At 36.7% G+C, this 17771-nt stretch overlaps 1 protein-coding gene across 1 annotated transcript in view; it reads right to left on the bottom strand.

Moving 5' to 3' along the window:
• The window catches only part of DISP1 (dispatched RND transporter family member 1), a 65449-nt gene that overhangs the window by 10643 nt on the left and 37035 nt on the right, over window positions 1-17771 (bottom strand). Inside the window, exons 3-6 of the mRNA XM_003790965.3 lie at window positions 9376-9405; window positions 3060-3183; window positions 2147-2274; window positions 1544-1641 (exon numbers count right to left, since the gene is read on the bottom strand). Coding sequence (XP_003791013.1) covers window positions 1544-1641; window positions 2147-2274; window positions 3060-3183; window positions 9376-9405 — 380 coding nt within the window. The remainder of the gene's footprint in view (window positions 1-1543; window positions 1642-2146; window positions 2275-3059; window positions 3184-9375; window positions 9406-17771) is intronic.

The following is a 17771-nucleotide window of genomic DNA, read 5'->3' as shown; positions in this document are numbered from 1 at the left end:
AGCAAATTAATTTTACATCAACTAAAATGCCTAATTATGCTTTTATTCATAAATTTGCTAATTTATGAATAAAGCTTTATTTGCTAATTTATAAATAAAGCTTTATTATAAAAAGCTTTTTTGGTGATCATGAAATTTTCTTAGTACACTCTTTATCAAATGGCTATTAGCTCATTGATTTTAGAGAGCCTATACAAACTGAAACATTTTATTTACATAAAGCTGGTGATGGCTTTACTATTACTTATGAAACAAATATTTAATATTGACCACTGAAATATAAAGAATAATTTTATCAACTTACCAGTGTTTTTCCTGGTTAAAATATTAACTAATAGATGTTGGTTAAGGAATAACACATAGCAACACTTTAGCTGAGAGAAATAAACCAGGCAGAGCATGCAGGTAACCAGAGTTAGACTCTTCTAATTTTTTAAAGAGAAGAGACAGAAAAGGTAACCTGTCTTGCTTCCTGGGATCTGAATAAAATTCTGCCTAATTACCCTACTGTCTTTCTATTACTATATAGAGTAACAATGTCCAAAATAAAGACCCCGAAACCTGGCATGATCTAGAAACACCCAAAACCCAATTAGGTCATCTAGTGTTCTAATAAGACAGGAAAACACACATTTAAGAGGAGCTTTTAAGAGCAACGAAAGGTAAAGAACTTTAATGTTACTATTCACTTAGTTAAAAATTATAATTATCCACAATAGCCTCACTGTGGCTAATTAATGGCTTACACATTTATCCTATTTCCTCTCGGTGCATGTTCCTTCTTCCCTGGGAGCTGCAGAGCCATTAGTCTGACTTTAGGCTATAGCCAAGGCTGGGGAGTCAATGTGTTGCCAACATTTAGAGCTTTGGGAATTCTACATTAAATTGTAGATTGAACATCTGCGCCCTCCCTTCTTCAAAGCCACCTTTGCTACAGGTAAACAGTAGCTGATTTCTTTAGCGAGGGCAAGATGTCCGTTAGTGTTCCACAATCACTGTCCCTTCCTTCTCTCTTATACCCAGCTATCTCTTCTCACTCACACTGTGTGCCAGGCCTCTGAGGCTCTCAAGCTTTGGACCTCTGGACTTTATTTTGTTCATCTCTCTATCACCTAGTGATAAGTCAGGCTCGCAGAAGGCTCTTAATATTATATACACCTTTGAATGAATCAAAACTTAACAAAAATATTTCAATTGATTTCAGGATTCAACCCCCAAATATGATCTTGTTATTGGGCCTAGAAATAAATAGTACAAGAAATTTTAAAAAGGACTTAAAATTTTGGGCAAGGTTGAGAACTTTATTAGATTTATCTAATCCTTAAAACTGAATGGAACTCAATTATCACTTTTTCTGATAGATACAGATTATTTTACTTCTAGGGAAGTAAAATCACAAGTTAATTAGCTAAAGACTCTAGGTTCAATAGAAACAGTTGAGTTGTGTGATCAGCCATACGGCTATCAGTCTAAGCTGTGATCATGTTCAATGCAGAACGCCAGGAAGCTGCTGAGGGGTTTGTTCATGTGTGGTGCCACTCACTTGGAACATCACAGAAAAAGCTGTCTTTGTGGAAGTTCCAGTCAACTTCTCTTTTCTCTCTTTCATAATGATCATCTGACCATCTATCATCCCGATGGCTGAAACGGAACAACAATTTGATCTTCAATAAAGTTCTAGCTATTTCAAAGCACGTGGGTAGCAGTAATTCCTCAAAGCCATAACCTATTCAGTACTTGATATTAAGCAGAAAGGATTAATATAAGCAACCAACATTAATTTTCTCATTTCTGAAAAAGAAAGAACACTTCACCTTTTCATCTTACAACAACAAAATCTTTTTTTTTATTTTTTAGAAATTCACTTCTTTATTATGATTATGATTATTATTATTATTATTATTTTTTGGCTGGGGCTGGGTTTGAACCCGCCACCTCCAGCATATGGGACCGGCACCCTACTCCTTTGAGCCACAGGCACCGTCCTCAACAACAAAATCTTAAGGACAGTGTAAGTTAAATAAATTCAGTGGCAAAAGATGTTGAACCACATATTTCACAATTAATGTTTTTGTTCAGGCACTATTTAAAGAGGAATTCATTAGGCAATGTTTTGTCAAAAAGTTATATGAAAATGAATGATTACCTTTTGGCTTGTTCATCTGCATATTTAAAAGGGTAATTTGCTAATGTTGCTTTGTATCCTGTATTTTTCACCATATTACTCCATGTGACCAGTCTCTGGCCTATTGCAGTCCCTCTTGGTTCAAAACCCTAAGGCAAAAGTTACAATTCCAATTAGTGTATTTCATTTCAGGCTAAGTACAGTTATAATAAAAGCTTGGGAAAGTGTTACCAAAGTGATATATTGTTTTCAATAAAAAATATAGCTGTTCCTCACAGCTACTCTACAGGTGAGCTGCACGAAAGTAAGATGACATGACAATGACACCTATTTACTGTGACAAAACGGTTTGACTCTTGATACGTTACAGGTCTCAGACAAGAGAGAAACCAACTTATCAAAAGCTTACCTTTCTCATTTATGCCTAAGCATTTAGTCAGTCCTTACTTTTATGTTATAAAAAATAATAGTCAAATTCTGTCATGCATTATTAGTGTTTTACAAAGAGTATATCATTATCCTTGATCATATTTTCCTCATTATTCTATTTCAAAGGAATGTTTACTTATAAACAGACCCACTTTCTGCTAATAATACTGAAATTCCTTCTTTGGAAGAGAAAAGACAAACTTAGTCTTATAATCTTTATGAAAATATTCTTATAGGGGGCAGATTCTCCAGTTTATTGCTTTTTAGCTTTAACATGGGGACCAAGAAGGAAAATTTCCGGATTTCCTTAACTTTTTGAGAACCTGATTATACAGATAAAACATGTCTCTCTTTTTCACAAAGAGAGCTGTACACTTACTGATGGCTGAGAGGGCTTTAAAAGAAATGGGATACTAAATAACAATGTAACAGGTTTTAAAGTTCTTAATTTTTGGAGATAATTTTAGGCCAGAGAAAAAAATTCTACTTGCTCAATTCTCCTTACCAGCAAAGGATCAGAGAAGTCGGGAAGCTCTGGCACTAATACTCCAACCAAGGCGCAGACCACGATGAACACAGTGCACATGCCCAGGACCACCACGGGCCAGTCAGCTATCAGGGCGGCGTAACTGCAAAAGCACAAGGCATTGAGAAGGCCCTGAGGAGGTACTTACGAGAACAATTTGTTAAATTCTCATATTTTTGACCAAGGACAGGTATTTATCAATAAAAGATCTACTGGGATTATAGGTACCTATGTGTAATTATAGTTAATCATAGAAAATTACAAGAGCAGGGTCCTCTCATTTTTGTGGTGAAGTAGCAGTGGTCATATCCTACAATCTGTTGAGAGTCACAATAATAGCCATACATTCCAAACACCATTTTATATCTACATCTATTACATCTGGGGAAGAGGAGATCTTTCCCAGGCATCCAAACTTCATTAGTGGAAACAAAATACATTTTAACAGGACTCCTCTTACTTTGCAGTCTCTTCTAGAATTTTTTTTTATTTAGTTATTCCCTATCCCCATACTTTTACTCTTTTTACTTCTTCAAAAAGAACTCAGTCCGTATACAGGTTCATGTGGTATAAATCTTAAAAATAACCAAACTAAACACCTCCCATAAACCTGTAAGCTTCCTCCTAGCTAAACCATAATGAACACATCACTAGATTTTGAGTTCCTTGAGGGCAAGGGTTCTCTCTGCCTTATTTAGGCGCTTAGAACACTATCTACTGACTGGAACAAACACCCAGGTGTTGTATTTTCTAGCCTCTATCGCTCGGCCTTAGTCTCTCCCGACTGGTGGGAAAATCCTTTGTTACCAAATCAGGCCCTTTCTTCCAGATGCCCTTTCCACACCCTCATTCACTAACTTTGAAATATCTATTTTTGTATGCCTTCCATAAAGTCCTGGATTATTATCCTGACACTTCTCTGCCTTAACATGAACTGAATACCCAAGAGAAGTTGCCTAAACGAGGACTGGGCATGTGACTCACACCTGTAATCCCAGCACTCTGGGAGGCCAAGGAGGGTGGATTGCCTGAGCTCATGAGTTCAAGATCTAACAAACAGCCAGGTGTTGTGATGCGCACCTATAGTCCCAGCTACTCAAGAGGGCGAGACAAGGGGATCACTTGAGCCCAAGAGTTTGAGGTTGCTGTAAGCTATGAAGCCATGGCATTCTACTGAGGGTGACAAAGTGAGACTCTGTCTAAAAAAAAAAAAAAAATTGACTAAACTGAACTTTTTCTAAAATTCCAAATGTATCATGTAAACATCTAGTTTCTTGAATTTTTATTAGAAGATGAAGAAAAACAAAACGAAACATTTAATTTGTGGCCTACTACTTTAATCCTCACCAATGCTAGCTCATCTGACTGCTGTAATGGCTATTTCTGGATCATTTAAAATAGGCTTCTTACTTATACAGCTGTGAATTATTTCTTCATAATAATGCTAAAAGTTATAAATAAAACTGGTGGCTCTAAATGTCTTCTGAGTAAAGCTACTAAATGTCTTAAGAATAGATAGCTGAATTTTTATATTTTGATCTCTTAATTGGCTTTGTGGAAACATTTACTTCAAAGTACAATTCTAACAAGGAAATTAAAATATAACATAATTATCCTTTAAGGGAGCATTTGCACAGGTATTTTTCACTAGTGTTTTTTTTAGACAGAATCTCAGTCACCCTGGGTATAAGTGCTATGCTGTTACAGCTTGCAGTAATCTCAAACTCTCAAGCTCAAGCAATCCTCTTGCCTCAGTTTCCTGAGTAGCTAGGAATACAGGTACCCACCAAATGCCCAGATAGCTTTTTTATTTTTAGTTGAAATAGGCTCTTGCTCTTGCTCAGGCTGGTCTTGAACTCTTGAGCTCATGCAATTCACCTGCCTTGGCCTCCCAGAGTGCACTATTGTTCTTTTAAAGTGATCTTACCAAAAGAAATAAATAAAAGCTTGCACTAAGAGTACCAGATAATAATAATAGGTTATTATTTCATTTAACTTTCATAACCTAATAAGGTGAAACTGAGGCACAGACAGGTTAAGAAACTCATTCAAAGTCAAAGAACTAGGAATCAGACAGTCTGGTTCTAGAGTCTGGCCTCTTAGCCTCTACGCCAGTGGTTCTCAACCTTCCTAATGCTACAGCCCTTTAATACAACCTGTGATCCACAGGTTGAGAACCACTGCTCTATGCTATCATCTTTCTCTTCAAACGCAAAAGAAACTAAAGATGATAGGAATAAGTAAACTTGCCACAAATGTCTGTCCCCAAATTCACAACTAAAAATTAATATCCCCACTAATAGTTAACTTTCCATAGGATTCCAAGTTTGAACATTATTTATTAGACTGCACATTTTAGATTTAAAACCTTATTAAGGCAAAATTATGCTATATAAGACAGAGTGTAATGAAAATATATAAATGACAATATGCTAGCTGTGGTTGTTCAAATATAAACACCAAGTGGCCAGAAGCTTTTATATTTCTAGAACACACTCAGTGCAAAAAATATTCTCCTTACTTTATTTCCTCCTCCACCAAATGCAAACTAAGATGAAAGAGACTGGTTCTGAAGCAATAAAGTCCTTTGTCTCAATAGCACAACTGAGACATCACCTTTGTTGCTTCAGACTTAAAAAAGAATGCTTTACATTTTAGACCCTCTGAAATGAAAATGGCCCCAGGCTTATACAATTATTCATTATGCTTTATTTTAAATGGATCCATCTTCTATCAAATGAATCCTAAGTTATGTATTTTTATCTACAAACATGTTATCAATAGAGGGCAGTGGGCCCCATTCATATTGCTTAGTTTTCATACTATGGTTAAATTTACCCATATAATGACTTTTTGTTTTGTGTTCTTGAAAAATCTGCACACATGTGTATAGCAACCTTAAAAACCTCACTCAATAATTGCTTTTCTTCCCTTTGAAAACATTTGGTTTTGATTTTACAGCCCTGCTAGATGCCATACACGTGCAGGGACGGCGTATGGAGACGTGACGGCGTTCGTGACTTCAGGGCTTTTCTTCCAAACGCATCTCACCTTACTCTATTACAATTCCACTCCACACACCACATGCTTCACATGCTAACCTTTCCCAGAGACAACTGTTCACACTTGAGAAATAGAATCACCGTTCTGAGCATAGAAAGCACCACAGGGGAAAGCTCAACTACTCTGAGTAAATTCCACTCCGATAAGGATCTCCAAACACCACACGATTGCTGAGGCTGTTTCTGCTCCTTCTGCTGTCTTTGCTAAGATATCACATAGCTGTGGGTGCCATGAAGGGAGCAAGGTTTCATGTACAACATGAAATCCAGACAATGGTTGTAATATCAAAATAAAAATCTAATAAAGTAGAAAAATTGGAGAAGCAAAAGAAATTTAAAATGGCCTATAAATCTCTCTACTATATTTTTTGGCTAATTTCACTCCTGGTGAGTCTGGGTTCAAGATTATATATATATATATATATATATATATATATATCTTCTAAGTTTAAAGAATAAACTACTTGTACATTATTTTCTTTAAAAAGTGAACCATGTGCATTAGAAGAATGTTCAAAAGTACCATTCCTTTTACTGTCATACAGTCTTCTGCAAACCAAATAATACTCATTTTTCATGCACCTGCTCTAATTTTGAAAATCTTTAGACCACAGCATCGCATAACAGTAAATACAGCCAAATGCAGCCTGCCTCTGACAACTGGGTTACAGCAGGGAGTGATCTGCCAGTGCATTATCAGGTGACCATTTTCCCTGAGGCCCTACTGCTGTACCAGCAGTTGAAGTTAGGGCCAATGTTCTAGGGCACTACTGTATAAAAAGTTCACCTCATCTTCTTAACCGGTTAAGTCTCAAACAGAGACTTGAGAACTTAAGGACTCATCTTTCTTTGACAAAAGGAGGAAGTAGATGTAGTGGGGTGAATTAAATGTGTTTATGGGTGAATTGTGGGTCTGAGTTAGCGGCCATGCTGCTTGGCACCCTGATTCCAGGTTGTTATGGTTATTTGTGTCCAATGGGAAGTCCCACAAATACACTGAGCCACCTTATTATTGAGTTTATCCTGGGGATAGGTCAGAAATAACTGTTAAAAACTAAGTGTCTATGATTGCATTAATGTACACAGCTATGATTTAATAAAAAACAAACAAAAAAAGCCCCCCAAAACTAAGTGTCTTAAAGGACCAACTTACTCTCAAGTGACATTAAATGGGGGATTGTTTTAAATGGGCCACTTATAGCACCCTCCACAGTGCATTTTCCTCTTAGTTTATGAAGATTTTCTTCTCCGGTTCTTTGCTGCCTTTCTCAAAACATTCTCTTCTTTCTTCTCCTCCCTCTGAGCAGAGAGCTGTGCTTCAGAGAGCAGAAGTGCCCAGACTGGAGGCTTCCTTTTCCTGACCAACAACCCAATCTGCAACCTCCTGTAGCCCGGCTTGTGCTCCCATGACTCCCATGGCTCCCATGAATTGCCAAAATCAACTAATTATTCTTGGTTTTCATTTACCTTGACCAAGTCATATTTAATTTAATTTATTAGTTAGCTATCCTTTTCTTCCTAAAGTTCCTTTCCCCTTGATTTTTTCTCTTCTATTTCCCTTAATAACTAACTCTTCCTTATTTCTCCTGTACCTTACAGGTAAACATATCAAAATATTATTAATAAAACTTTTCCAGTGGCATCAACTATCAATTTAGTGGGAAGAATAAAGTTTGAAAAAGTTTGCCTTAAAAAAAATGTATAGAACTCTGTCCTGTGAGGTAATAAATTCATTCAGCAATATGCATTAAATAATGTGTCCCGGTAATATAAAAATTGGGGACACGGATCTTGCCCTTAAGGAATTCACACACAAATACAGAAAATTAGATAGGTATACAAATATCTAAAAAAGTATGTAAAAAGAAATATATATTTTTTGAGGATACAGATGAAATGCTCTGTGACTTCAACAAGGGAAGAGATCACTTTCAGCCCGGGAGGAAAAGGGGCATTAGGAAAGGCTTTCTGGGATAAGTTGTATTTATAGGTATATATACTAAAAAGAAGAAATTAGAACTTCTAAACAGTATCTATCTCATAACAGAGAAAAAATATATATGAATTTTCTCAAAAATAATTTATCATTTGAGAAAGCCCTAGTTTTTCTAGAAAAGTAGAAATTTGTTTTCTTAATATACCATGTTTACTTGAACACTTCTTCACTTTATCTTTTTCCAGTTTTTTGAAAAAATGGAAGACGAACTGGATAAACAGAATGTGAAATATCTCTATGGAGAATTCTCAAAGAACTAAAAGTTGACCTTCCGTTTGATCCTGCAATCCCATTACTAGGTATCTACCCAGAAGAATAAAAATTATTTTATCACAAAGACATTTGTACTGGCATGTTTACTGTAGTTCAATTCATAACTGTCAAGTCATGGAAGCAACCCAAACACCTATCAACCCATGAATGGGTTAATTAATTGTGGCAAATGTACACCATGGAATACTATGTAGCCATAAGAAAAGATGGAGACTTTACATCTTTTATGTTTACCTGGGTGGAGTTGAAATTTACCCTTCTTAGTAAAGTATCCCAAGAATGGAAAAAAAAAATCCAATGTACTCAATACTAATATGAAACCAATATATAAACAACTACACCCCCATAGGAATGATAAAACGCAAATATAGTCTAGCAAGGAGTAGGGGGGTCGACTGGCAGGATCTCACCTAATGTGCACAATGTGAGGGTGGTCAGCACGCCCCCTGGGTGAGGGGTTCTTCTACAACTTGAACTTTACTTTGGAAGTGAGAACAATGTAACCTAAAAATTTGTACCCTCATATTAATTCAAAATTAAAAAGCTTCCATGTAAAAAAGAATACCTCCCCTAGTAATATTTTTAGAACGAAAAACAGATAATCTATCTAAAATAAGCTGCCATGGATTCAAGTCATGATAGTTGGCAGAAAAGGAGGGACTGTAAAATAGATAGATTTTACATTTTTAATGTATATTTATTTACATTTATTAAAATGTACATTTTAAAGACACATATAAATGATTAGACAAAAATAGAATTTAAGGGCTAAAAATGTATCTTGAAATTAAAACCACTTTTGGAGATGTGGGATTCCTCAAGCAAATTACAGGCAATTAATATTTTCCTTCATAAAAATATGAACGAGGAAGGTGGAAAGAATAGCAAAATGGGAGGAAATACTAGTAGGAGGAGACCATGCAGGTGAATTTGTTATTTAGTAAGATGACTCATATCGCTTTACCTTTTTGGCAACTTGAAAGGTCTGGATGGTCTGGAAAAAAAAAAGCAAAGAGAAAATTACCAAAAACAGCATTATGACACAAACAAAAGCTTTACAAACATATTGAACATTTTACTCATTACCTTTCCTGTAAAGAATCCTGAAAGGGTTAAAAAAAAATACAATCTATTTGTGAGATTTTAAACACACGGATTTAAGAATCAATGTTGGCCACAAGCAAAGAAAGCTCAACTGGCCAGGCAGGAGGCCTCCCCAGACTCGGCAGGACCCTCTCCTGGACGGAATAGTCATGCCACACAACCTTCTCTGAAACTTATGGCTACCAGATCCATTCATCTCTCTCACAACAGGCATTCATATTCCTAAGTGTCCAATTTAAGCATCTTCCTTATTTCACAAGGATCCCCAACACTGTGTCTCAGTGTCTCACTATGTTACCCAAGCTGGAGTGCAGTGGCTATTCACTGGCACCTTCCCACTACTGATCAGCATGGGAGCTTTGACCTGCTCCATTTCCAAACTGGGCTGGTTCAACCTGGTGCCCCCGGCCCCCGCCTTCCAGGAGGTCACCATGTTGATGCCGAACTTAGTGTGGACACCCAATTGGCACAGTGCACTACAGCCCAGAAGTCCTGGACTCAAGCGATCCTCCTGTCTCAGCCTGCGTGTGCTAGGAATATTCTATTTCCTCTTCAAGCAACCAGCTGCTCCTCCATTTTTCATTTTCTTAAATCTAATGTCACAATCCATTTTTAATAGAAGAATAAGCTTGTAATTCCAATCAGCTCTTCCCCATACTTTGTATTATTATTCCCTCCCATCCTTTGTACTCTGACCCCCAGATACAGGATAAGCTTGCTACGACTCTAAAACTCAGCCTCAACCTCCAAACTCTTTATTCCTACCAGATTATTTTTTTCCTATTTACTGTCACATGTAAGCACTTAGTAATTGGTGAATAAACAAGCACACACTACTCACGTTTCGTTATTCCCAAGTATAGTAGTTATCATAGTGTGTTCTAAAGATCCTGAGACCCATTAACAGGGTCTGTGAGAGCTTCCCTTTCCAACGATGTACCTGGATAAAGCCAGATTTTCTTCCTATACTTCATATATTTCAACCAGGCAGCATACTGCAATAGACTGGGTGAAGGACTCTTCTACGGCTTGAACTGCTATTTTCTAATAAGTCACATATCAAAGAGATGTGTAAAATGTGAAACAATGATACTCTGCTCACTAAACTCTTTTGTTTTAGATAATTATTTTTCATAAACAATGTTTTTTATAACATTTAATAGGATTACTATTTTTCAATGAGTTAAATAATTTAAAATCTCTCAGTGTCTATTCCAGTATGGTACATGGCCACTAAAACTCACATAAACAAAAGCTCTTTGGAGATACTCAATAATTCCTGAAAGTGTAAATGGGTCATGAGACCTAAAAGTGTGTGAAACACTACATTAATATATACAATATGTAAATATTTGCTGACTGAATAAATGGATTCTCTAGCTCCACGCCTCCTGACATGAAATCCTGCACCAGGCTGTACCCTTTTCAGAAGAAGCAAAACAAAGGGTAAAAACCTGTCCTCCAACCTTTCTAGTTCAAGTTGTTACTCCTCCAACAGTTGGAAACCTACCTGGGAATTTCTTAAAGATCTAAAGTTCTCTTTCTTATTTTTCCTCTCCATTTACATTTCCTATTAAGATACATGTTTTATTTAAAAATATTTATCTAACTCCTAGTCTAGGACTGCACGAGACAGGAATGTAATGGAACTTACATTCTAGATGAGCTCTGTGTGGATCTGCTGATACGACAGACACACGTGCTCCAAATTTCATGCTTTATTTACATGTCCTCATTATGGACTCTAAGCTCATTAAAATCATTAAAATAAAGGAAGTGGAACAATCTTAGAGACCACAAGCACTGAAAAGCATTTTAGAGAATATTTATTCTATTCCAGCCCCATTTTTAGAGATGGGCCTCAGTTTGGTCAGTCAGGGTCTTAGTAGCAGAGCTGTAGTGAGAACTCAAGTCTTTTGATGCCTAATTTGCTGCTCTTTGTCCTGTGAGTGTTAGTCTGTAAAAACCAACGGGGGAGAACCCGTACAGACAATCATAAAGAATTAACCACTTACATAGGAAAAGAAGTGTCTTTTCTCGTGGGAGATACGGAAGTTAAAGTTTGAGTTTCCAGTAGGAACAGTGTAAGAGAATTTGTTGCTTTAAGAACAAATATGAGACTGAATATTCTCAGCATTACTAAACGACATCAAAAAATGTGCTTTGTTTGTTTGTTTGTGTTTTAAGGGGGGGGTCTTGTTTTGCCACCCAGGTTGGCTGAAGTGCAGCAGCATGATGGAAACTCATTGTCACCTCTAATTTGTGGGCTCAACTGCTCCTTCACCTCTGCCTCCCAAGCAGCTGGGACTACAGACATGAGCTACCACACCCAGCCAACTAAACAAAACAAAACAAATTTTTAGAGATAGGGGTCTTGCTACTTGTTGAACTCTTGGCCTCAAGTGATCCTCCTGTTTCAGCCTCCCAAGTGGCTGGGATTAACAAGGCCTGGCTACATTCTTTCTACATATGTAAAAGTAATTCATTTTTTAAATTTAAAAAATATACTAAATACATAATGAGGAATCACATGTTATTTGTGATCACATCTCCATAAATTAGTATAACGTATGGCCCTTTTCGGGTGTCAGTTGGTGCTTGTTGTGCTACTGAATGGGCATCGTTCATTACTTTTCTCAGCCTCCCCTGCTTTGAAATCAGTAGATAAGGAATAAAAAAGCAAGAAGCCAGGGACATAAATATTAACATAGGTAAATTTAGTTTCCTTTTAGTTTTTTCTCTTTCATCTCTAACATACACACACTTTGTTACTTCAGCCCAGTCTTGTCTGTCAATGTTAAACTCCTTTACCATTTACTAAACTTGGTAAGTTTTCTCTGTGTCTCTGAATCCTACAGTAGAGGCCCTCTGTTTCAGTACTGTCAGAACCATTAGTCTGATGGTTAATCAGAAAGGTTAATTAAAGTGAAACAATTTTTTAAAGTGTTATAGATATCCCTTAAATATCTAATAGTAACTTACACACAAATGTCAATCTTTTCTTATATAAACCATACTCACGCTGATTGTCAGTTTTGGAGGACTTAGGATACTTGTGAATACCTGGGTATACTGACTACAATATATATCTAAATTTTGATGATTTTCTCTAAATCTTTTATAATTGTTTCTTCGATGCCTAATTCAATAGTAAAATCTTTCTTCATAGCAATTAACCTTTATCTAGGTAAAGGCTAAAATTTTCTTTTCACAAAATAACTTTTTCTTTTAGCACCTGTATATTAATATGTGTATAAATGGATTATTAAAAATTTAATCAGATAATTACAAAACAAGCCCCGCTGGCACACACGGGTCTGGTAAGCACACTTGTCAAACGCTGGGAGCAGAAGTATGTGGATGTAAGAGAGAGCAACATCCTGACCTGGCGCCTGGGCTACTGGCTGCCGGGTGTGCACAGGGGTCTCCAGCACACTGGCAGCTCCAGCTGGGCAGGACCTAGCAGCAAGCTTCAAACATAGTGGGCTTTTGATAAAAATGCTCACTACTGAAGAGGCCATGAAGTACATTTAGTTTTGGGGGCAAATCTGTAACAAACCCGAACTCTTCAAAACCTACATTTTTCAATATAATTATACATTGATTTTTCATGTAATAGTTTTATTAAGATACAATTCACATACTATACAATTTATCCATTTAAACTATATAATTCAATTTCTTTAGTACTTTCAAAAGTTGTGCAACTATACATTGATTTTCATAGAATGTGCTATCTGAACACCAGTGATGAAGCTATTAATAAGCTATGAAAGAAAACTTAATTTTCCAGGGAGGGAGAATAAAGCACTGAATAAAGAAGCAGATCACTCGTACAGAAAACCTTAATTTTTCACTCTCAGTTTTCTAGTTACATTTCCTTAAAAGTACATCTTAAATATCGATAAGAAGGTAAGGGATTTTGCTATCTTTATATGTAAAATGATACCCAGAGCTAGAATTCTGGAATATATCATACTAAGTCTATGCAAAGAAATGGTATTTTGTTATGCACCTTTTGGGTTTAACAAATGTAAACATTCTTTTTCTTCCTACTCATCCATACTAACTTTTAACTCAGAAATTCCTGGATCTATTACTGGTTTTCTCCTTGGAGAGAGAAACTCCTACAGATTCAACACAGTCTTTGTGCTGGAGTAAAGAGTTCATTTTATGTTAAATCTGAGACAATAAGTAGAGACTGTCAACACAAGTTGAAAAAGAAAAATTAAGGTTACCACTAAGAAATCTCCCAGGAAAACCTCTGAAGTTTCTGTACTAATGGACATGACAAACACATGTTAGAAACACCCAAACCACATTCCAGGTAAAATGGGAAACCTGTCTGATTCACAGTGTTGCCTTGTTTAATCTTGCTTTTGTAATCTCTTACCAGAAAACATCTGTGAAAAGACCCAAGCAAGGAACTCTACCACATACATGCGTAGATCAAACCGTCTTCCTTCATCTTGCAACATCTTTCAGGTTTGCTACTTTGTGTATCTATCTAATAAAACCTACAGGATAATTTTTCATCCTAACTTCATAGTCTTGTGTTGATAAAACAACTAGAAGAAACGAACCACCCTAACTTCTAGGGAGAGGAGCTATCTTGTTCCAGGGTTCATGTATCTTTTAATACCATATGTCAAAACACGTACAGCTAGACAAACGAACAAACCAACTCAAACAAGAATAAGAATCTTAAGTGGGGACACTGCTTGGTTTTTGATGAGATTATTTTTCTGTGGAGAAAACCCCCAAGGGAAAATGATGTTTATGTCTCCCATGACACATTCCCACAGACTGTGGCACAGACAAGCTTGGGTTGGGCTCAGTTCCCAGACAGCCAGCTAACTCCATCCACTCTCTCCCACTCAGGAAAGCACTTCCGTATGCAAGTGGGTGACAGTGGTATTATTTTAAGGCTAATCTCAAATCTGCTACTCATAATTAGTAATAAACTGACCCAGCACTTCACACTTGAGAACTGTAATAGCATTGGAGAACCTTGGCCCCAGTACTCTGAGGACCAGGGAACTGTGGTATGTGCACACAGATCAGTCAGGAGGAGAGTTGATGATGCCGGTAAGTTCTCAGGAGCACAGAGGGTGGGAGGTACAGAGTGGAGCTCTCAGGACAATGGGAGATGAGGTAGATTCAGAGACAAGGGAAAGAAATTTAAAGGTAACAGAAAAAGTATGAGAGGGAAAAGTTAATAAACAGCAGGAAAAAAATGTGGAAAAACTATAAATGGTCTGTGTTTGTTTCGCTGAACTTTTCTCTCTGTCTTAATAATCTTTGGGAAGAGGGGAGATTGTAGGATGAAGGAAATGTGAATACTAACATGTGAGACTTTCCTGTAAGTCTAGAGCAGTGGTTCTCAACCTTCCGAATGTCGCATTGTATTTTAATTGTTAAAACGGGATCGGGACCCACAGGTTGAGAACAGCTAGTCTAGAGAATAGTATTCCAGACTTAGCTACAGAATTAATATAACTTTAGTTCCAATTAGCTCTTCCTAGCACAGCCAGGTGTAGAATTTAAATTTCTTTACTTTTAACCTTGTCTTCTACTGGCCAAACCCAGGAAAATAAAAGCTATGAAGAAAACAGTTTTGCATATTCTTAAACAACTAACATGCTACAAAAGAAATATATTTTTAGCTTTAGAAGAGTAACCAAACTTAAGCAAGAAAGTGCTTAAAGCAGTACATTTTAAACACTCAACTGTCACATTGGATTGTATCATATTATCTTTTTGTAAGAAGATATTCTGCAAGTAATAACTTTAGCTCAGTGCTGGTATGTTAGGAAGAAAATATCTGAAAATAAAGAATCCACACTTTGATAAGTATTCTTTAAAAGATTTCCAACAAAAACAAAGTCATTCTTCATCATTAAGTATTTCCATGAATCATCACTGGCACACTTGGGTTCGCTCGTGAAGATGAAACAGATACCCTGTAGACAAGTTAAGCTTGGCCTCCAACCCATTTTTCATGCACCAGAACTAAATGTTTATGGTCTGTGTCAAGTTATTTGAAGGATAACAATAACCACAGCTACTTGCGTAATGCATTTCCTGAATATTTAAGAGATGTTGACTCAAAAGTGTTGGTCATCTTGATATCCAGAACTGTTATAACTGAACAGAGTGCCAACTACTATACAAAGTAAACTAGGAGGAAGAAGGAAAAGCCTGAGTGTATGGGGTAACAGTTAAAGAGCACTCTGTAATTGTTAAAAATAAATTTAGCATATGTTGAGTAAATATTTTGAGTATGAGGAAAATATTTTTTCTCTTTAAAAGAACAGTGAATTTAGAAATCAAAACATGTGAAGTTAAAGTCCAGGCCCTGGACTCATCAGATAATGATTTTGAACAAGTCCTTTAATATTTTAGAATTTGCAAGAAATGATAATACTTTAAAATACAGACAGCAGGTGTGGGTAATAATTTTCTATTAACTGCTAAGCATTATCCAAAAGAAAACAAGTGCTACTACTGCTACTCCTTTTTTTATTTGGCTCTCAAGCATCAGGTAAGACGTGATGCAGACACCTCATGCAAAGTAAAGCAAAATGTCTCTTTATTAACAAGCACTGTGTAGATTCATGTTTTGCAGGAGTCAAATGCTTCCTGCTACTTGCTGACTAAAATGTAAAAGTTGATGGCATCACATCCGCAAGCCTAATTAGAACAGCATATTGTTAGAACTGTGAAAAACCCTAAAAGTCATATCATTTAACACCTTCATGAAACAGGAGAAATGGTCCAAGATCTCAGAGCAAATCAATGGCACAGCCAGATCTAGAATTTAAATGTCTTTACTTAACCTTGTCTTCTACTGGCCAAACCCTGAAAAGGGCAAGCTGTACATTGAGGCAGGCTATGGGATACTGCTTATGAACAAAAGATGGAGAAGAGGGCATAGTGGGAAAAGCTTCTTGTTTAAAGGCAAATGGTACATGTGCACAAGACGCCATATATGCGTTCACTGAGGTGTGGTTTACAATTAAAAAAAAAGGTGAGAGCAATCTAAGTGTCCATTAAGAGGATGCTTAAGTAAATGGTGGCATAGCCATACTACAGGACACTATACAGAATGAACACACATACAGACTGAGATGTAAAGAATTTTAAGACAAAGCAACAAGTATTTATGTGAAAAAAGAAAACTGAATACAAAAACATAAATGTACTTTAAAAATTCAGAAGGGAATGGAACACGGCAAACCAACAGACCTGTCACACCACAGGGGAAGGAAAAGAACCAAGAGTGAGTTTTACTTTGTTATTTTTAAATTCTTCAATAGAATATGTTCCTAAATTAGTTGTATAATTAAACAGTGAAGGGAATTTTTAAAAAGGTAACTGTATATGTATTCATCTAAGTATACGTGGCTAAAATATTTCAACTGAAAATTTCTTTCACTAATAGAATTTGGAGAGAATAGGGTATCCTGGCTAACCATAAATGTGGATGAAAAGAAGTAATGTTACACAAAGATCATAAAGTTCCAAAGAACTTGAAACAAAATATATTTAATACAAAATCTATACCTAATTCCATTCAATTCAAATATACAATTTAATGCACAGTTTAACTGACACCAAGTAAGCTATTCATCACTGGAATCAGCTGGGTAGCTTACGAATGGAGCTTTCCAGTCCTCTCTCCAAGGATCTGTCTTAGTACATTATAGAACCTACACAGTCAGAGCATAAACTACCATCAGGAAAATGTGACCACCAAACAAAAAGAAAGTTAGAGAATAGTGTTAGAGAGTGAATAGAACCTAAAGCTACAGTACATGTATTAACACAAACATAAGTGAGTGGGGAGTAGGGAGATAATACTGGACCTGAGTAATCTAGGGATTACCTCTACAACTTGACATAAGAAGCAGAATTTGTGCTAGGTCTTGAAGGGGCATAGGTTTCAGACAGGAAACAGACCTGTGCCGACACCCATGCTGGACTCCGGCACACAGCAGCACGAGCAAAGTCAAAGAGGACTTAGGAGGGAATAGTGAGGGGCCATCTTATCGGATTAGGGGCTGTTTTGGGGAGAAGTAAAAGACCAAAGTGGGTAAAAGAAACAGAAAGCTGCTGAAGTTTCTCATGCAAGAATTGACATGATGAAAACACCGTTTCAAGTAGGTCTGGAATATGCAGGATAAACTGGAAAGGAGGAAGAGCTAAAGATAAGGAGAGCAGGCTGGGTGCTGCGACAGTGACCTGCGTATGGGA

The sequence above is a fragment of the Otolemur garnettii genome, unplaced genomic scaffold (assembly GCF_000181295.1).
Source record: "Otolemur garnettii isolate 467f Iridium unplaced genomic scaffold, OtoGar3 scaffold00045, whole genome shotgun sequence".
Classification (NCBI taxonomy): domain Eukaryota; kingdom Metazoa; phylum Chordata; class Mammalia; order Primates; family Galagidae; genus Otolemur; species Otolemur garnettii.
The sequence above is the reverse complement of the archived record's forward strand: the minus strand, read 5'-3'. Positions and strand labels throughout refer to the sequence as shown.